Source organism: Ovis aries, chromosome 10 (genome assembly GCF_016772045.2).
Source record: "Ovis aries strain OAR_USU_Benz2616 breed Rambouillet chromosome 10, ARS-UI_Ramb_v3.0, whole genome shotgun sequence".
NCBI lineage: Eukaryota > Metazoa > Chordata > Mammalia > Artiodactyla > Bovidae > Ovis > Ovis aries.
In genome coordinates, this window is record NC_056063.1 from 77,176,812 (window position 1) to 77,199,483 (window position 22,672).

At 38.9% G+C, this 22,672-nt stretch overlaps 1 protein-coding gene across 1 annotated transcript in view; it reads right to left on the minus strand.

The window, feature by feature from the left end:
- Window positions 1-22,672, minus strand: part of NALCN (sodium leak channel, non-selective) — a 302,582-nt gene that overhangs the window by 257,434 nt on the left and 22,476 nt on the right. The window contains exons 3-6 of the mRNA XM_015098259.3: window positions 17,772-17,954; window positions 8,321-8,404; window positions 6,922-7,061; window positions 6,709-6,837 (exon numbers count right to left, since the gene is read on the minus strand). Of these exons, the coding sequence (XP_014953745.2) occupies window positions 6,709-6,837; window positions 6,922-7,061; window positions 8,321-8,404; window positions 17,772-17,954 (536 nt within the window). The remainder of the gene's footprint in view (window positions 1-6,708; window positions 6,838-6,921; window positions 7,062-8,320; window positions 8,405-17,771; window positions 17,955-22,672) is intronic.

Genomic DNA, 22,672 nt, shown 5'->3' on the forward strand with positions numbered 1-22,672 from the left:
ATAATGTAATCACTCCCCATTGATACTTGCTGTATGTGGACACGGATTTAAGATTCCTGATTCATGAATGGTATGTGCCACATTAAGGCCATATCGAACATTCTCAAATGGCATGAGATTCACCCACACAGAAGCGCTTCATGTTATTTTTAAACTTTTTATTTCATAGTGGAGTAGAGCCAATTAACAATGTCGTAATAGTTTCAGGTGGGCAGCAAAGGGGTTCAGTCACACATATACATGTTGTCCATTCTCCCCCAAACTCCTCTCCCATCCAGACTGCCACATGACATTAAACAGTTTCCTGTGCTATATAGTAGGACATTGTTGGTTATCCATTTAAAATATGTTAATAACAGTGTGCACATACCCATCCCAAACTCCCTCACTATCCGTTCCCTGCATCCTTCTCCAGGAACCACAAGTTCTCTAAGTCCGCACAAAGCTCTTTATAAGAGCATTATTGCCACGATGGCTTTTGTCATAAAAGACCAAGACCCAGGAAAGTAAAGGAAGGCATTTTCCTGCAGATTTGCAAGGCATGTAAACTTGTCTGGGGATTCTGTGTTATTCACAAATCCTTCTCCTACTGTGGCCACAAATGTTACTTCTCTGCTTCTAAGCAACAGCTAACGATGACAGTCATTTTCCATATGGTACAAAAGTACTGCATGTGAGCCTCAGAAATGACACTCAGCCTTCTTCTGCGTTGTCAGACGTGCAGTTTAGACAGAAAACCAGATAAGCAAGGCGAGACTGAAGGAACTAAAGGTATCACACTGGACAGAGAGAGGTGACGCAGTGATTTAGCTCTGGAAATAATATGAGGGTTTTTTTTTAGATGACTGGTGATATAACTCCTTTTCATCTTTTTGGAGGATAAGCTGGAATTGAAGTTGATGTGAAGGATTTAGCTATGCAATGCTTTTCTTGGTAGTGAATAGAGATAACCACCGGAATGGTGGATACGGAATCCCACTGCGGGCTGGCCTTAAAAGGAGCCCCAAGTAGATGCTATCTGAGATAAGTGACAGGGCTCATATAGGGGGCCCAAGTTTAGCTTAGAGAATTCACAAGTCTTATAAGCCCTTGATTTTAGTATGCCATTTCCTACTACATCAATGTTTCTAAATGGGGACCAGCCTGAGGACAGTCTCAATCTCCTCTGCTTACGGACACACTGAGACAGGGATGTTGGGTCACATTTCTTTTCTTCAATATCTTCCTAAATTCATTTTGCTGCTTCCTGCCCCTTATATAGCGTGTTTTCTCGAAAGTCTGATGCCTAAAAAAAAATAAAAATAAAATAAAATAAAAAAGAAAGTCTGATGCCTAACTGCATGATCCCTTAGCTGCTTGAGGCCACCAGGCACACGCACGAGCATATACACAAATTCCTACAAAGACATACTTAATTTTACTCACACACACACCACACACACACCACGCCTGGTTCAGTTGTGTCTCAGTCAGAACAAAACTCTATGCTTATTCCTTCAGGATTCGGCTCTTCATTAGTGGCAACCCAGAGAATTCACACATCTCAGGGATGTTTAAACAACTGCCACATTTTACGCTGGTCCTTTGGACACCCACAAGCACACCCCAAGGAAAAGGCTCTAACTGTGGAAATCACCGCTTGGTAGTGTCAGAAAGATACGACTTTAAGCACACATGTCGGTTAATTCCCCTTCTTTCAAAGGCTTGCATAGATGGGTGCTAAGTCGCTTCGGTCACTTCATTCATGTCCAACTCTTGTGATCCCCACGGACTGTAGCCCACCAGGTTCCTCTGTCCATGGGATTCTCCAGGCAAGAATACTGGAGTGGGTAGCCATGCCCTCCTTCAGGAGATCTCCCCGACACAGGGATAGAACCTGCATCTCTTACGTCTCCTGCACTGGCAGATGTAAGCTTTGTTCTAAAAAAGCAGTTACATGAGCAAAATAGCTGCAACATAATAGGTGCTCCATAACCATTGCTATTAATTTAGTTAGAAATCTATTGTACATATATCATCAGAGTACTTTTATTTCTTAAACATTATAAAGAAAATATTTCCAATATCCCAACTTGTTCTTATACCTCCCACTTGGCAGACACCTCGGCATGAATCCTGTAAGTTAAACAGAGTAATCTTTCCTCATCTTTTCAAAAACTGTTTAAATATAAGTCAAGAAGACTTCACAGTCCTTTGCGTGAATCTGAGGCACTTGTGATTTTACATATTGTACAAAATCCTCTCTTGATAAAGTCCATGGAAATTAAAAATTAATATTCTTTAGTTTCACCATGTTTCTATCTTTAATTCTTCTGACTTTTCCGTTTTTAAAAAATCTCATTGTTTTGTGAACAAAACAATGTTTGATGAAACAACCATTCACTTATTTTCTAAGTACTCTAAAAGGAATACTTAAATTTTATTTGGGCTAGTATAGAAAACTATCCCCGAATCCAACTTTATATCATCTCTGGTCTTAGAGATATTTTATAAAATCCCACCAAGTCCTAAAAGCTGCCACTGGATGGAAAGTGAAGTGAAGTCACTCAGTCGTGTCCAACTCTTTTCGACCCCATGGACTGTAGCCTGCCAGGCTCCTCTGCCCATAGGATTCTCCAGGCAAAAATACTGGATTGGGCTGCCATTCCCTTCTCCAGGGGCATCTTTCCAACCCAAGGATCAAACCCAGGTTTCCTGCATTGAAGACAGATTCTTTACAATCAGAGCCACCAGGAAAACCCACTGAATGGGGGAAGCGTGAAATGAACTGTCCATAACTGAGATTCTCCTTAAGTCCCAAAGGAAGTAATCCATAATTACTCTGCAGCAGCAGGGAAGAACCAGAATAGTCCAGGGTGCCTGTGATGTGTGGTCCCCTATCTTCTGGTCTCAGAGAGGATGGTTCAGTCATCACAAACATTAACCTGAGCTCCGGGTTGAATCTTGCTCTCTGCACAGTAAACTTTTATATGCTTAACATTTACATTTCCTTGCTTTTGCTAATTATCTCATTCTTGGGGATGAGATGTCATTATTTGATACCAAGCCATGAATAAATTTCTCTTCTTTCTCAGGAATGATAATAAGGTGTCAGGAAAATCTTCATCTGTTCTATTTCACCTAGCAGCTCCTTCTTACATGTTCCTCTTTTAGCTTCAGGGGAATTTCTGCCATCACATTTGGCAGTTTGCAATACCTGATTCCGCCACAGGCCACTGGTCTTCTCAACTCTCTTTAGGATAGGAACTGTGTTGCTTAGTCAAATCCCATTATTTGTTCCGTAACGGCCTTAGGTCACCATTCATTACTGGAGAAGAAGCTAAAGCTTTACTAGCAATGTTATAAATGAAGCGCTACTCCACCATTCCAGCACAGGGGACCAGTTTCGTGGAAGATAATTTTTCCATGGACTGGGGGGGTGGAGGGGGGAAGTTTGGGGATGATTCAAGCACATGACCTTTATCGTGTCCACTTTATTTCTATTATTAGGGCATCAGCTCTGCGTCAGATCATCAGGCATTAGATCCAGGAGGTTGAGGACCCCTGCTATAGAGGACACAGCTGAGATGCCCATCTATCTGCTTTAGAAGAAACTGGGTCCATTCAAAAGCAACACTGCAGGTACTGACTGAGTTCCTGCTTTATTTGCCCTGTCTGCTTCACAGATTAACATAACCAATTCCAGAGGTCAGCCTTGAAGCCTAGGACATACAGGTCTCTGAACAGACATATCTCTGCCTGAAAGCTGTCCTGTTATTTGGCTACCATGTGTGCAAATCAATTAAGCAGAAATTGGAACAATTGTTAAAAGACAACGCCGATGATAAACGAGGTCGTGACAGCACCTGGCAACTCTGATCTCTGGAAGCAGAGCATCATACCGTAGAGCTTAGTGTCTGTGACTCAGAGATGTTTATGAGAAATTCCTAGTTAAGAGGCAACAAAAGGACACAAAAAGTTGGAAAATTCTTTTCAGTTGGGATTTGTATGTGTTTCATTCTGACTCTGGACGTGGTTTGAGTCTCTAAAAATAAAGCAAATTAAATGTCTAGGCTGGAGATGGTAAATGGTATCAACACATTTTCTTCTTGAGAGTGAGACTTTTAAAACTCAGTTAATACTGAACTGAAAATACAAAAGAAAAAAAATGGCATAAATGGTTGGTCCTTGAAGTAAGTCATCCAACTTCTGAAAACTGTTTTTACGAGTACCACTGCTCATAAAACCGTGTGGCCAGTTACATATCTTCTTCTTAAATAGTAAATGAAGAATCACGTAAAGAGAAGGCAAAATACATGGGTGTGTACATAACTCGACTGCACAGATTTGATAACACAAATCCAAGAAAGAAAAATGCAGACATCTCCCCATCACTGTTATGTCTCGAGTAGCTGAAATGTCTGCCAACACGTATGAGATTTTTCACAGTACACTTTTTTTTTTTTTAAAGGATAATGTAATGAGCTGGAGCTAAGACTCAGAATATGAGAAGCTTTTTATTATTTTTTTTCAGACATTCATCTCTGAGTCCTGAGTACAGCGTAGAGCTGGCTGACAGGACTTACTGAATGATTCAGGGGCCGTGAGTTCAGATAATACTCACACCCATCTTCCCCATTTGTAGTCTATTCTCTGCGTCAAAGTTAAGTTTGCAGTACGATACCTAATCTCCTAGTTGGGTTAACACATTTGAGAAGTCTTGCCTTTCAATTCGAACAAAAATGGGACCTTTAAACCAGGCTCCTGAATTCACCGCTGTTAGCACACAGCCGCTTCCTCACCCAGAAGCTTTCCTTCCCCTCACTTCTCCTCTATTGTCTCCTGCCCACAGGATATCTTTTTCCACCTTCATATTCATTCATGGAACAATCTAGACACATTCTGCAGCCCACATGCACTTAAAAAGAAACCTACCCACAGGTTTCCCTCTATGCATCTCTTCCCTCGCCCACACGAGTCAACCGTCACTCACCACTTCCTTCAAGTCTCCTACCCTGTGTTTGTACTAATTCATTGCTTTTCTCCACTTTTAATGTGGCTTGTCTATTTTTTTTACCCATTTCTCCTTTGTTGCTTTTATTTAGCAGCTTGCTTTTCTTCCTCTGTCCTTTTCTTCATTTCTGCTTCTTTATCAATCTGTCATTATGTTTTTATCCGTCTAAATATAATATATCATTAACCATGACTTCACTAGGGCGACTGAACACACATACACACCTGGGCTTGTAAGAAAGAAAACATATATTCCAAAATGGCAACATGGAAGAGGAAAGCAAGAACTAGAACGAGAGAAACACATGAGTTGATTAAACCATGGTATCGACAAGGACTAAGGACTCAGTAGCCAAGAGCTTGGGCTTCCATGCCTATAAGAAGCAGGAAACAGAGTCCTGAGCGCCCTGTGAGGCTGGGGTCCGGAAAGGTGACCTAAGGCATACAGACACGTTAGTATTTAACTGGGTAACACCATGCTTCCCTGGTGGCGCAGAGGTTAAAGAGTCTGCCTGCAATGTGGGAAACCTGGGTTCGATCCCTGGGTCGGAAGATCCCCTGGAGAAGGAAATGGCAACCCACTCCAGTATTCTTGCCTGGAGAATCCCATGGACAGAGGAGCTTGGTGGGCTACAGTTCATGGGGTCACAAAGAGACTGAGAGACTTCACTTTCACTTTCACTTTCAGAGCGTGATACTGATGAGGGGATCATTAGATAGGCCAATCAAGCACAAAAGAGACCATAGCTACAGAACCAAACATAGACAGGGAACTAGCAAATGAGAAAGGCAGGATTTAATACTGTGAGTAATGACACCCAGTAAGTAGTGTGGGGATATGAAGAAAATCAGATTCCTACTTCACGCTGAAACATTTCTAAATAGTCGCAGTAACAACAACAAAAACAAATACTTGACATACAATAAACTGCCCATGTTAAAAAGAACAGCTTGAGAAATCCTGTATACACAGAACCGCAATCAACATAATGAACATACTGACCAATCCCCAGGGTTTTCTAATGCCCTTGCATCATCTCTTATTCCTACCCCAACCCTTATGCCCAGGCAAGCAATGATTTCCTTCCATTGTCATAGATAAGTCTGCATTTTCTAGAATCTTACATACAGGAAATCAGAGAATATGTACTTTTTCATCCAGGTTCTTCACTCAACATAACTATCTTGAGATTCACCCAAGATATTCTGAATATCAATATCTCATACTTTTTTTTATTGCCAAACAGTAGTTACTCTAAGTGGGCTTCCCTAGTGGCTCAGACGGTAAAGAATCTGCCTGCAATGTAGGAGACCTGTGTTTGATCCCTGGATCAGAAGATCCCCTGGGAAAGGGAATGACTACCCATTTCAATACTCTTGTCTGGAGAACTCCATGGACAGAGGAGCCTTGTGGGGTACAGTCCATGGGGTTACAAAGAGTTGGACATGACTGAGCAACTAACACTTTCACAGTCATCGTATAGATATACCTGTTAATCCATTTACCTGTTGATGGAAGCCTGGAGTATTACCAAATTGGGCTTTTACAAATAAAGTCTTTGGATGTATGTGTGTGTATTAGTCTCCCAGTTGTAACACAGACCATGGAGAGCACACAAATACTTTTAACAATTGAGACACACGTTTTTCACATGAAAACTGCAGAAACATCCTTGTAAATCACTAGGTTAAAGTACAGTTAGTAGATAAACTTACCCTGGTTTCGTGTCATTTACTACACAGTGATAGGTAAATGTCCCAAACATCTGAACTCCTAAAATGCCATAAAGAAGCAGAAAGAAAAGGAGGAAAATGGAAACACTCCATATTTGTTCTCCGGATCGCCTAGGAGAAAAAAATAGAGTAGGTAAAACTTACCAAAAAATGTCATAAACATTTCCCCTTAATTTATGTAAAAGCAGTGCTTACTTTAAAATATTTGTAATTCTCGTCCTTGGTAGCTCAAATCGGAAATAAATCCGGAATGCCCGGATCATAATTAGTGGCCGTGGGATCCGCAACATGCCCCAAGGAGACATCTGATCAACTATGTCAGCGATTTCAAACACCTGCAAATTCAGAGGTGAACAGACAACTCAGACCTTCGCTCAGCAAACTGCGTGTAGTCAGGACATATACAAACAGCATTACACAGCACAACACATAGCAAAAACAGCATCACACGGCGTCATAGCACGGCTTGCAGTGAAGATACACACAGACGGCATCACAGGACGTCGTACATGAACCTGAGCTATGCTCCCACAGTATCATCCACCAAAAATAACTTTCTTTGGAGTATATTTTGAAGCTATAGCTCTCTTAAGAGAAACAAATACATGAATGAATGAAAGTGCCATTAATCTTGTTCATTTCCTCAATGATTCATCAGGGCACAGTTTTTAATACAAAACTGGGGTAAGTATGCCGAGTTTTCCTCACTACTAACAGTCTTTGGTGGAACTTTTTGAGTATCTAGAACATAGATTAATGGAGAAAGGGTTAATAAAAATATTATGAAAAAGAATTCCATTTACCAGCAGAGGCGAGAGGATAATTAGAAAATGTTTGTCAATCCTACAACAGTTACTAAATGGAAAAGAACACATTTAATATGCAGGATGAAATTAATTGTTAGAGACGTGAGCTTTATGAAAATAAGAACAGCTTATCAATACGAACCACGATGCGTCTCTGGGATGGAGGATGAATTTATTTTATTCTGAAATTTTTAATGAATTAAATTTGAATTAAATACAAAATCAAGCCTGAATGAGTACCCGGGAATGAATTATACTGTTTATAATAAAATCTCTCCTTCAGGCCTTTTTAATACATGTTCCCCATTGCTCAAAGTAAGGAATTTTCCATTTCCAATACACTATTTATGCTAACCAATATATACCCCAATGTATTTATATTATTTTAGCTATTTTTAGTGAGAATTTAGTCACCTAAAAGACTGGACTTTTGATTTTTTAATTCAAATTTTTATTCTGCAAATACAGAAACCTCACTCCATGTTCTTTCCCTTTATTTCAATGAATATATTTCTAATGTCTGTTTAATGAGAAATAATCTTGTATGGTACTGATTTTTATTTCTGATTGAAAAATAATTCAAACATCTGACTGATGATGATTAAAAATGTCAGGCTTTTAAAAATCAATAAACATTAAAAGTGTTTCTAGACAATTACCCAATCACATTATACACACACACACACACACACACATATATATTCTTTAATATATCAACTTAGATTTTCAATGCAAAATAATGCCCATTTTGGAAAATATACCCATGTAAGTTAAAAGTGTTTAATTACCTGTAACACCAATGAAACCCAAAGGCAAAAGACCATAAATCCATCAAAAACACACCAGCGATCTTTCACGTAGGAACTATCCCCCTAAAAATAAATTTCACATGGCGTTATCAGATAAAATAAATAATTTCAAAAAAAATCTGTGGAGAGAATAATCAAGTGTTAATTTGATATAAGCTACCTACAATTTTTGTATCATAACTGAACAGACCTTCAAAAGGAAAGTCTTTCCGCATTTTAAATGACATTATATACGAGGAAAATAATTTCTAAAACACAAGTAACTGCAGAACTGTGCATGTAAAATTTTAAATTCATGCAAAGAGAAAACATCCCTATTTTTACTCTTAGCCACATAAGAAGCCAGAGGTCATCCTACTTAATAAGCAGCTCAGGTCCTAAAACCAACTCTTCCTACAAGAACCAAGAGGATACAGTGGTCAGTGAAGGACTTTGAATCTCTGGGAACAACCATCATCAGTAGAGAATTAACCAGTAATTCACCTTGAACTGAATTAGAGGTGAGGATGAAGAAATGTGCCTTCATTTTTGAAATAAACATATATTGACTTTAACTGGGATTATAAGTATAAAAGAGAGAAAGAAGGCATGCTACTTTCACCTTTTAACAGTGAGTCTATTCTGACACTGCGATGCATCATTTTTATAAAATGGGACTTTTAGGAAAAAACTTTCCTTTCAAATAACAAAACAGTACATCCTGTGAGGTTGAAATTACAAAACTTTAACTAGAAAGAAAGCCTTCAATAGCTTGCTCAGGACTGCACAATTAAGTCACTAGTTCTGTAGTAATCTGTGAAACTCAGTTCTGAATCCAGTCACATGGTTACCAGCTCTGAGTGAATTGGTTAGAAAATAAAAATAGGAACAGAAGACCAAGACTTTCAATAAAATGGTAAAATATGTTGCAGGATATTTAGGAAAAGAAGGTAATTTTGAGAACCTTCTGCCAGGAGTAACAAATAGATTGTCAGAAAGTTTCCTTCAGAGGTTTCCAGAAATAATTTGTTGTTTGCAAATCTAAAGCTAATGGATGATAATTCACTTAATGAAAGTTATATGATTCAGATATGAAGTTTAAGCCCAGCTTAGTTAGCTGGGTAAGCATGTACTTTATATAAGAGGATGTATAATGCCGAGTGAAACACACACATACATACACACCAACTACACACACACACCTTGTGTAGATATACAGCTAAGTACACATCCAGTTAATACTACACATAAGGCCAACTAATTTATAATAAAGTTATAATAATGGTGGGAAAATTAATCCTGTGGAGAGTTAAGAGAAAACAATGCTACTTCTCAAATGAATGCACAGATAATTTTACCACTGGCACAAGAATCAACCAGACTTGGTGTGTACTCAAGAAGACCCACAAGAGTTATAAAAGCAAATTTGGGGTTTGGGTGACTAATAGACAATGACCTATTAAATTAGTGTTATGATCATCATATGATCATATCTTAAGAAGATAAAAACTATATCATAAAATGCTACTGGTTATGTATTCACATATGTGCATGTTAAGTATAGAGCAAATAATTAAGGGATAATATAGCTGTCTTCAATATCTCATGAGAAATCTACCATAAGCATTAAATTTGCCTTGTACACTGCACAATTTAAAATATGAATTAATTGTAGAACTAAAAATAGACAATATAACCAATATAAAATGAATCTAATTTTGACTACCATCCTAAAAGATAATAAAATACAAATGTTTAAGTTGCACTTTGGAATTTCCCTTAAGTTTTGTTTGACATAGTGAACAAATCTGTTAATTTATTCACTCAGTAAATAGAACATTTCTATGCTCTAGGCAGCATTCAGGCACTAGTGATAACAGAAGTAAATAAAACAAAAACACTTGCCCTTATGTAACTTATATTCTCAGTTACTTTTTAAGAAACGTAAAATGCACATATATTCTATTTCGATAAGTGTTATCAGAAAAATGGGCTTCCCAGGTGGCGCTAGTGGTAAAGAACCCATCTCCTAATGCAGGAGACGTAAGAGATGCAGGTTTGACTCCTGGCTTAGGAAGATCTCCTGGAGGAGGGCATTGCAACCCACTCCAGTATTCTTGCCTGGAGAATCCCAGGACAGAGGAGCCTGGCGGGCTATGGTCCATAGAGTTGCAACAAATTGGACACAACTGAAGCAATTTAGCATGCATGCATGCATACAGAAAAATTAAAGTATATATTTTCAAGTCAACTTTTATTAAACAAATATGTTCTTTACTTATATGTTGAGCAAAAAAGTGAAAAAATATCACTTGATCTTTATTTTAAGAACTAGGCATAAATGTGATTTTTTAAAAAAATGTAAAATAATTACAAAATGAACACAGAAATTTTATGAGGCTCAGCAGAGAACTATTTTAAAATAGGAACAATTAAACGTAAATGTTAGCCAAGAAAGAGAATATTAATAATTACAGATTATTGGGTACACAAGCACTCAAATAAGTTTATATAAGACTTTTCGCAAATAGTATTTTTTTCCTGTTTAAAAATTAAAAAATGTTTCACATAGTATCACTACAGTTAACCTCCTGTTGCTCATAATTTGCCTTAGTAACAAATTATATTCAATTAGATACAAGTTGAGAGCTTTTCATTATATTGAGGGTTATTTAAAATATAAAAAATGAGGATAAATAATGGTATTTCCCAGGGAGGGGAACAGAGTGGCAAGGAGCCAAAGGTGGAAAAGAGACATAATTTTTCCAGAATATCCATACATATGCCTTTTGACTAATAGTCATGTGTTACATTTTAAAAATAGATCTTTCAAAGCTAACTTTTTTAAAAGGTGAAAATTCTAGCATTAGCAAAAATCACTCAGCTGGTGTGAATAAAGTCAAATTTGAAAAATATGAGCCTCACAAATTTACAATGTAAAGTCATCAGTAACAGAGTTGGCTGAATTTTTATTTACTACATAGATTTATAGGTGAAGGAAATTGATGTTGAAAAGCTGACTTGAGTATATTTTGAACTCTATCAAAGGATGGATTATTTTAAGTCATTTTAGAAGTTCTGGCTGGATTCCAAATAAAACAAAAGCATGCAAACACACAACTAACTCAATGGACATGAATCTGAGCAAACTCTGGGAGATAGTGAAGGACAGGGAAGCCTGGAGTGCTGCCGTCCATGAGGTCACAAAGACTCCGACACGACTTAGCCGCTGAACAGCAACAGTGCAAGCACATTCTAACTTCTAATGACCTCATGAAAACTGCTTTAGCAAAAAAAGTTATACTGTATAATACAGAAATATATTTCTGAATTATGAAGTCATTTGAGTTGAATTATCTGGAATGTTCTCTGTGGTGGATGTTCCAGAAATTCAGAGTGGTATCTGCCTGTCCCAACAAGACCACCACACTCTAGATTGCATGGAATGGTCAATTAAAACTAGCTTCTTTTAACTTTCCTGGTATAAAACATGAAATAATCCACTGAGCAGAAGTTTTACACAGTATTTTTTGGGTTTTGGTTTTGAGGAGTCATTCAATATTTATAAAAACCTTTGAGCTGTGTAATAGTGATCCAAGATACAAAGGCCAATCACACTCAGATTTTTCCCATCTTTTTTTTTTTTTAACCTTTTGCCCTTTAGCATTCATTGTCCTGCATGCTGTTCTGTCTTCCTAAAAAATTCCCTGCAGTCTGTGCCAGTTATCTCCTCCAGACTTTGGTCTGACCACGGCCCACTCTAATCAGTGCTTTTGCTCCTATATCATGCAACCAACAGCAACTCAGCTCATGTATATAAATAAGGTTCACACCGTGTAACAGACAGAATAGTCCTTTGTAACTCCCACCTAGCTATTTAATTAACTTATATTTTAGTTTCTATAGTTTGGGTTTCCTACTTAAATCTTCCCTAAACATATTCTCTGGTGCTGCATTTTTTAAAAAAGGTCTGTCTTCCACTCCACTGTCAATGTTTGAGTTTGCTCTGAAGATTAATAGTATCTTGAAACTTTAGACAATTTCAGGCGGTATTCCCACTACCTTGCACCATCATATTAAATGAATGATGAGACAAGCATATGAACCACGTCTTTTGAGCCTCTGTAGTGCGACTTTCCTTTCACTTTTCACTTTCGTGCATTGGAGAAGGAAATGGCAACCCACTCCAGTGTTCTTGCCTGGAGAATCCCAGGGACCGGGGAGCCTGGTGGGCTGCCACCTATGGGGTCACACAGAGTCGGACACGACTGAAGCGACTTAGCAGCAGTAGCAGCAGCAGCAGATTACAGTGCAGCCAGTAAGAAGTCAATGCTTATGCTTCATGAATGCATCCGTGCATCTATCCATTCACTGAAACTACTAATACTGTACCTTTAAAGGAATGATTCTTTGTAGCAAAAAGAGAAAGATGTAGTACATTGAAAGGTAATACCTTAAAGTTAAGACTCTTCTCCTGAATAATCATGAAAGATCACAGATGAAATTATTAGATAATTTTTGCATATTTCTCAGATTAGTATAGTTTGAATCAGCAAAGCTGATATGCCACCTAAATAGGAATTGGGTCAAAGTTTAATATGGGCTTCCCAGGTGGCACCATGGTAAGGAATTTGAGTGCCAGTACAGGAGATGCAAGAGACAGAGGTTCAGTCCCTGGATGGGGAAGATCCCCTGGAGGAGGAAATAGCATTGCCTGGAGGATTCCATGGATAGAGGAGCCTGGTGGGCTACAGTCCATGGGGTCACAAAACAGACATGACTACACACAGCAGCACAAGGTTTATATAATTTTTGCATTGTAATGAGATTGCAAATATGACTGAATTGAAATTGAAATCATATCAACCATTATCAATACTCACTAAGGCTCCGTAAGGACGAAATACCTTTTCATGAACAGAATACAGGCTCTGAAACCTGGTGCTTTGAAGTATAACTGAAGATAAGCGGGACCCTGCTGTGTCCCCCACATTTTGTTCATACAGAAGCTCTAACCTCCTAGGCCTTCCTGGAGTTCTAAAGAGCAAACTCAATCAGGAAAGTGAGAAAATATAGAAACACAGAAAAACAGTTTAATAAGGCCAAATAATAGCTGAACCATAAAACAAAGTCAAGGACCTGTAATTCTTCTTCCAGGGCTGTAGATAAAATTCTGAGCCACATCCTTGAGTTGTTTTGCAGTTACTAAAATCCCACAAGGTGAAAGAAGTTAACGGCATGCTGACCAGCACCTAGACCCAGACCAGCTGGAACCAGAAGGTAGTTACCACACCACCAGCTCCATGAGCTGGTCAGGCACTCCTTGACCTTTTCCTCATCTGACCTTTAAAATCCCTTCCCTGAAACCCTTCTGGGAGTTTGGGTCCTTTTAGCATTAGCTGCCCATACTCCTTGCTGGGCTCTGAAATAAACACTGTACTTGCCTTGACCACAACCCCGTGTCAGCAGACTGGCTTTACTGGGTGAAGGTGAACAGACCCAAGTTTGGTTCAGTAACATAATCTCATGCTGCACTTTGTGTCTGAGACGTTTAACTCATTGTCTCTTTTTCAGTTTGTATTTTCAAAGACTCTTCACCATAACTGGTTAAATGGTGCTATGATTCAATGTATCAGTATGTCCAGATCCTTTTAAAATCCTACTGTATTCATGTTCAAGTTATAATACTTGCAAATAATAAATTGTCCCTCCCCCCTGCTTCCAAAATATGGAAACAGAAACACACATGAAGGCCCATTGGTACTTGAGAAACTGTAATGTCTCCCAATATGAAAGAAAGGTCTTTTAATTTGCTTGTTGCATCAACAAGAACTGAAGAGGAGAGAGTGCTTGAGTTATGGGCAGAAATCAGCAGGCTGGTGCCGAGGAGATGAGTTATTCAAGAGTTGTCTATCAATCTTTATAAAGGTAAACACTTGGAGGCTGCCAATCAATTATACAGTAGAAGAGAGAAACTTAAATTGCTATGCAAGGATTTAACAAGCAGAGAAAACAAACACATTTACCTGAAGACATTCATAGGGATATAGTTTGCAGTCACAAAACAATATGCATGGGTATAGTTTCATAAGCACATGATTTATTGTTCTGCATTCCCAGGGACCATCTGTCACTGTGTCTTAGCATTATTATTTATTACTTCAACAATGCTCAGAGGACGCATGCTACTTTTTAGCCAGGTCTGTTGCCAGATGAAAAATAGACAACTGAGAATTGTCTGAAGACTTCACAGTCTGCACTACATGGAATGCTTCACAAAAACACAAACATATATCACCCCAATGCTTTATTTTTGCCCATAGGGATTTGGTTGAGCTACAATGCTTCTCAGAACAGGAATTCGTGGGAGAGTCAATTAGAAACAAATGATCGGGGAGTGAAAATTAATTGGCAGATATAGTCAGGCTTGGGAAATGTTATAAGAGATGTGAAATCCTTCAAGCAGATACATGCCTCTAATGAAACTTTCGAAGGACATTTTTTGCCGGAAGGCCTCTGTGCTTCAGTTTCTCTCTCCTGCAGTGCACGGAGCGTGTGATCTCCACCATGAACTTCTCAAATACAAATCAAACTATGTCACTCGTACTCTGATCTCCCATGCCTCTTAACTGACCACAGAAGGAAGTCTGAGCTCCTCACAAGGCCGCAGGGTCCTCCAAGATGCAGCTGGTCTCCCTTCCCAGGGTCCTCCCCTGCTGTTCCCTGGGCATACCATCTGCTACTCCTGACTAAGACTACACAGAGCACCCCAAGGCTCCAGTCTGTTCCAAGGCTGTGTGTCTCAGAGCACTGCTTTCCTCTCTCCGTGAAATCCTTTACTTCCCTCCCCATGACACCAGCCATAGCCCACACCTCCTTATCCTTCAAGACAAGACTTCAACATTCTCTTTCTTCAAGACTTTTCTGGGCAGCCCCAAACAGATTTTGTCACTATTTTTTGGTGCCCCCTTTCCCCTATCACTTTTTCAGACCACTATTAGAGCGTTTTCCACAAAATACTGATCTCTCACTATCTGAATTCTCACCATACAAATGTTCACTATGCACATTTGCAAAAATACTTGCCCCAGTCACTGTGTAACTAGAAGAACCACTATTGTGTATCTGCATGTATGCAGTGGAAACACTGCCATTGTCCACAACCTGCAAAAGGTAGGGTGTGCATACAGCTCCACAGTTCTTGGGGGCTAAATCTTGTGCTGGCATTCTTTATCTCTTTAACAACTGTTAAGTGTTAAGTGCATCACTACCTTCTCTTCCCTATTTTTTCCCTGAAGATTAGCCTTTCCAGGGACACAGGATTTGAGTCTATCGACCCAAATAAAGTATATGTGTAAATCATGTTCTATTTTAAGCATCAGGTTACTCTTTTCTTCACAAATTTTCATTTTTGAAAAAAAGCTGTACAAATATTTTAGTTGGAAATCAGTACATTGTAAACATTCACTATTAATAAGTTAAACTTAATGGTGGACAATTTCTTTAAAAAAATTTATTTCATCAAGTAAAGACCAAGCAAGTCTAAACAAACCCATTTAAAGAAAGGGAGTCCCATCAAAAAAGTACTAGGATACAATGGTTTCACAGGAGATTTCTACCAAATGTTTCAAGCTAAAACAGTTTCAAGATTACTCAGATTATTTTAGAGCACAAAAGTACATATACACAGCATATATATACACTGAATAGCTAATATCAAGCCTGATAGAGATTAAACAAAATTTAAATAAGAAAAGTAATAACAAATATAATGAAATAGTATATTAAAACAGAACAAAACTGTGTTATGACCCAGCCAGGTTTTTTTCTGGGAATGTAAGGATGGTTTGATTACTAGGAAAGCCACATTATTATGAGTCAAAGGGAAAAATAATCATTCAACAAAATGTAAAAGCTGTTCATGATACAACTCTCAAAAGTTGAAATTTATGTTTAATCCCTTAACATGATAAAATATTCAAACATCAAACCCAAAAAAATACATTTTGTGCTGCTTTTTTGAGTCATGACTCAAAGAAGTTAACTCTAAAAGAAAATACTCATGACAAGGGGGGTATCATGAATACGGATTGCGTATTGGCCTACAATAAGAAATTATTGCTAACTGTACCCAACGCAATATTTAGAAAAAAAGATTTTATCAGTTGGCAATGCATAAGTTGTTTCCAAAATAATCTGATTTCTCAGAGTTGTCTTAAAAAGAAATAGAACTGGACAAGTATTGATAACTACTGATGTTGAGTTATATATAGGTATTCGTTCCAACTATAATCTCTACTTTCATGTAAATTTAAAAATTTCCTTAATAAAATGTTTTAAAAAGTTAAAAATGAAGACAGTAGGGCATTGATTGTGATTCCTCTCTTTTAAAGACAGCATACAATGTATTATGTGTAAAGAGAAGCAATGAAGTTGACCCAATAAATACATCTTAAGCATCAGCTCATTAAATTCTCAAAAATGTTGTAAAAAATAAGGCTCTTCTCCATCACAATTACTTCCATTGAGATATTTATACAGCCAATAAATGAAAAGACTCAAATCCTAATTTGAGTCAAAACTTTCATTTGTCAAACCCTAATACCCATTCTGCTGTTTCATTGTACCACTGACTCTCTAAATAGCACAACTTATAATAGTTTTTGGAGATGGAAACAGCAACCCACTTCAGTATGCTTGCCTGGAGAATCCCATGGACAGTCCACAGGGTCACAAGAGTCAGACATGACTTAGCAAGTAAACCCATCAAAATACTTTAGAGACAGCACCATCTATAATACTGAGTGAGATTATTGGGCTGGCCAGAAAGTTCATTTGGGATTTCCATTTAACCTCTATAAAGGTTAGTGTCACAGGAGGAAGAGATTCCCCAGGATAGAAATTTCCCTTCTTATTTCTTTTTCTTTCATTTCTTTCTTTATTGTCTCCCAATGGCACCAATTTCATGCTACACATTCTTGTCTTACAGTCTTGGAATTCCTTTCCATTTCAAGTCTCTCTTTTTACCTCTTTACATCTTTAGTATGCCTCAGGCAAATGAGATCCTCCCTTTTATCATCACACTGCAAATTTATCACATATAACGCTTATTCTGCATTCCATAAAGCAACAGGTGCCTCCTTGGCTTAGGTGGCATGATCACCCTGTAGGTGGCATGAAAGACCCTCCTCTGGCCTTCAGGAAGCTGGAGGTGGGGCCACGTAGCTGCTTCTCAGATATTCCAAGACTTTATGCCTTACACGATTGACTTCACTTTTATAATACTCTTAAATGTATCGCGTTTTTGCCAATATCTGGAATTATACCCTCTTAAAAGGACTTCAATATCGATAAAATAAAGAGATGTTTTATTTGACTGAAATTAACATGAAAACATTAAATGAATTCAGTGTGCTTTTGTTTTGAGCTTAAATAACATGGAAACACTCACCTTGACAATCCCCCGGATGTGCATCTTGGCGATCATCTCTGCTGTGTAGAGAAACATCAACAGAGTGTCCAGGGTAAAGGTCACGTACTGCAGAGGAGGGTAGTGTTCGAAGGTCATGGGCGTGTTCATACAGACTGAGATGACGCTGATGATGGCACAGATGCGCAGCAGAGAGTGAACCCACTGTGGAGATGGCCCAGAGTTACTATCTGATGGCATGAAACATCTGAAACCCGTGTTATGAACCACACTATTTGGAAAACGTAATACTGAGTTGGAAATATTGGGCTGGCCAAGAAGTTCATTTGGGTTTTCTGTAACATCTTATAGAAAACTCTGAACAAACTTCTTGGCCAACCCAATATTTCACCACTAGGGAGAAAAGGGGGCCTTCTCTAGGGGCTCAGATGGTAAAGAAACGCTTGCAGTGCAGAAGACATGGGTTCAGTCCCTGGGTTGGGAAGTTCCCCTAGAGAAGGGAAGGGCTACCAGAATACTTCAGTATTCTTGCCTAGAGAATTCCATGGACAGAGGAGCCTGGCAGGCTACAGTCCATGGGGTTGCAAAGAATTGGACATGACTAAGCAACTAACACTTGGGTTACTTAGGGAGAAAAGAAAAACAAAACTAACATATTAAATACTGATAATGTGCTACATATTTTCTTTTTTTTTCTCTCAGCAGGAACTTTATTTTTTTATTATTTTCTTTTTACTTTATTTTACTTTACAATACTGTATTGGTTTTGCCATACATTGACATGAATCCACCACAGGTGTACATGCGTTCTCAAACACGAACCCCCCTCCCACCTCCCTCCCCATAACATCCTTCTGGGTCATCCCCGTGCACCAGCCCCAAGCATGCTGTATCCTGCATCAGACATAGACTGGCGATTTGCTTCTTACATGATAGTATACATGTTTCAATGCCATTCTCCCAGATCATCCCACCCTCTCCCTCTCCCTCTGAGTCCAAAAGTGCGCTATACACATCTGTGTCTTTTTTGCTGTCTTGCATACAGGGTCGTCATTGCCATCTTTCTAAATTCCATATATATGTGTTAGTATACTGTATTCGTGTTTTTCTTTCTGGCTTACTTCACTCTGTATAATCGGCTCCAGTTTCATCCATCTCATCAGAACTGATTCAAATGTATTCTTTTTTAACGGCTGAGTAATACTCCATTGTGTATATGTACCACAGCTTTCTTATCCATTCATCTGCCGATGGACATCTAGGTTGTTTCCATGTCCTGGCTATTGTAAATAGTGCTGCGATGAACATTGGGGTACATGTGTCTCTTTCAATTCTGGTTTCCTCGGTATGTATGCCCAGGAGTAGGATTGCTGGATCATAAGGCTGTTCTATTTGCAATTTTTTAAGGAATCTCCACACTGTTCTCCATAGTGGCTATACTAGTTTGCATTCCCACCAACAGTGTAGGAGGGTTCCCTTTTCTCCACACCCTCTCCAGCATTTATTGCTTGCAGATTTTTGGACCGCAGCCATTCTGACTGGTGTGAAGTGGTACCTCATTGTGGTTTTGATTTGCATTTCTCTGATAATGAGTGATGTTGAGCATCTTCTCATGTGTTTGTTAGCCATCCATATGTCTTCTTTGGAGAAGTGTCTATTTAGTTCTTTGGCCCATTTTTTTATAGGGTTGTTTATTTTTCTGGAATTGAGCTGCATAAGTTGCTTGTATATTTTTGAGATTAGTTGTTTGTCAGTTGTTTCATTTGCTATTATTTTCTCCCATTCAGAAGGCTGTCTTTTCACCTTGCTTATATTTTCCTTTGTTGTGCAGAAGCTTTTAATTTTAATTAGATCCCATTTTTTTATTTTTGCTTTTATTTCCAGAATTCTGGGAGGTGCATCACAGAGGATCCTGCTGTGATTTATGTCGGAGAGTGTTTTGCCTATGTTCTCCTCTAGCAGTTTTATAGTTTCTGGTCTTACATTTAGATCTTTAATCCATTTTGTGTTTATTTTCGTGTGCAGTGTTAGAAAGTGATCTAGTTTCATTCTTTCACACGTGGTTGACCAGTTTTCCCAGCACCACTTGCTAAAGAGATTGTCTTTACTCCATTGTATATTCTTGCCTCCTTTGTCAAAGATAAGGTGTCCATATGTGTGTGGATTTATCTCTGGGCTTTCTATTTTGTTCCATTGATCTATATTTCTGTCTTTGTGCCAGTACCATACTGTCTTGATGACTGTGGCTTTGTAGTAGAGCCTGAAGTATTTTACATCATTTAATTCTCAAAGCAGCCTAATTTCCACATGGAAGCACTAAGACTCAGGAAGGTTAAGGAGCTTGTCTGTGGTCCTACATTAATAAAACCTCACCTCAATGTGGACCAGGTCACACTATCCCAAAGACCCTGACACTTACTGGGACATAAGGACACAACAGAGCCTCATTCAATGAAAATATGTAGAAGACGGATATGCTTTTTATGTACTGTGAGCACCTGGACTCTGAGGCCATATTTATTCTATCTTCCCTGGAATCTAGCACATGGGCGCATCCCAGCCGACCCTAGATGCTTCTTAAAGGTAACTGATACATAACACTTCCCACATGTAGGGGTTTCATTCTACTATCTTATGTTAACATGTGTGTATGAAAATATATTTTAAACTCTGCTCTCATCCTATACTTTCAAAAGTTAATAATAAACGAAACTTCCTCTTTATTTTTGAGAACATGTTTCATATAAATTTAGCTCAGCTATCTCTCCCCAAAATGCCAAAAAATACATTTTTGTGCAATGCCGGCAGTGCACTTGCTGTTTGAGGTCTTTCCCTAATCCTAACATAAAGAAGGAATTAAAAAGTTAAAGATGTTTCTGTGTGTGTACATGTGTATAAGTGTAGAACATAAATCATCCATATAATATCTTATGAAAATTAATAGCTAGGATTAAAAAATATTAATGCATTTGCATGTTAAACCCACACAATTAATATTACTAACAAATCAGTACACAATTCCTAAACATAATTTCAATGTGTTATCTATTGACTAGCCTATATATATATATACATAATATATGCAGTCATATTAATTCTTTAATATACTGTCTGTGGAAAAAAAAAAAAAGCTGTTTCAGTTTCATAGTCAATGGGTTCTGAAGCCATACAAGCCAACAACCACCTAAGATGAAAAACAGAAAAGGCTGTCAGAACTTTGAGGAGACTCAGACACTTGTAGGCTGGTGAGTGGGTTATAATATTAACCTGACAGTTGTAATATTTGCATGAAGACATAATGCCACTAATTTCCATACCACATAAGTCACTGATGATTAACTTTAAAAGTTGATGTGCTTTTCATGCCAATCAAGAAGCACTTCAATAAACACCACGTGTAAATTTAGATCCATCTAGGCCTCCAATACAAAGGACCTAATTACACAAATGAGCCTCAAAAGATGAGTTCTCCCACAAAACCATCATGGATTTAAAGAATGAATTCTCATTAAGCATCAATCATTCTAGTTAGTCTTCTGAGCCTACATCTGTAAAACTACCTTCTCCAGGTCTCAGAAAGCTCTGTACTGGTGGACGCTAAGAAAAAATGACGGCTTTATTTTGTATTGCGTTCAAAATTCCCTAAACATGAATGGGAAAGACCAACTACGTGTTGGAAATTACACTGGGCTCTGAAGACACACCAATGGAAACAACACAGTTCTAACTCATCACTGATGAGTGATATTATGCCTATTTCGGTCTAAGATGCATCACATATATATTTATACAGAAATCATTTTTTACTTACATCTACATATAAAGTAGGAGAAGGCAATGGCAACCCACTCCAGTACTCTTGCCTGGAAAATCCCATGGACGGAGGGGCCTAGTAGGCTGCAGTCCACAGGGTCACACAGAGTCGGACACGACTGAGGTGACTTTCAGTTCAGTTCAGTCGCTCAGTCGTGTCCAACTCTTTGCGACCCCATGAATCACAGCACACCAGGCCTCCCTGTCCATCACCAACTCCCGGAGTTCACTCACACTCACGTCCATTGAGTCCATGAAGCCATCCAGCCATCTCATCCTCGGTCGTCCCCTTCTCCTCCTGCCCCCAATCCCTCCCAACATCAGAGTCTTTTCCAATAAGTCAACTCTTCTCATGAGGTGGCCAAAGTACTGGAGTTTCAGCTTTAGCATCATTCCTTCCAAAGAAATCCCAGGGTTGATCTCCTTCAGAATGGACTGGTTGGATCTCCTTGCAGTCCAAGGGACCCTCAAGAGTCTTCTCCAACACCACAGTTCAAAAGCATCAATTCTTCGGCGCTCAGCCTTCTTCACAGTCCAACTCTCACATCCATACATGACCACAGGAAAAACCATAGCCTTGACTAGACGGACCTTAGTCGGCAAAGTAATGTCTCTGCTTTTGAATATCCAGCACATATAAATTAGGAAAAGTGGAAAGAGAAGAGGTTCATTCCATTGGTGGTGGGGGAGGGTCAAAGCAGGAGACTTCTGGAGTGGATGGGGGCAGGGGTGAGATGGATAAGGAGGACTGGACTCGTCTGGGTGTGAGTGCTAAATCGCTTCAGTTGTATCCGACTCTTTGCAACCCTATGGACTATAGCCTGCCAGGCTCCTCTGTCCATGGGATTCTCCAGGCAAGAATACTGGAGTGGGTTGCCATGCCCTCCTCCAGGGGAACTTCCCAACCCAGGGATCAAACCTGTGTCTCCTGGGAGTCTTGCACTGCAGGTGAATTCTTCACCACTGAGCCACCTGGGTAGCCCATCACTGGAGAAGCATCTCAGGGCAAAGGAAACAATGCGGACTGGCTGGACACCTCGGAGGAGCAGGAAGCCGCCAATTAGTGGACAGTGTAGATGCAGGAAAGGCAGCTGCTGCACAAGTTACAG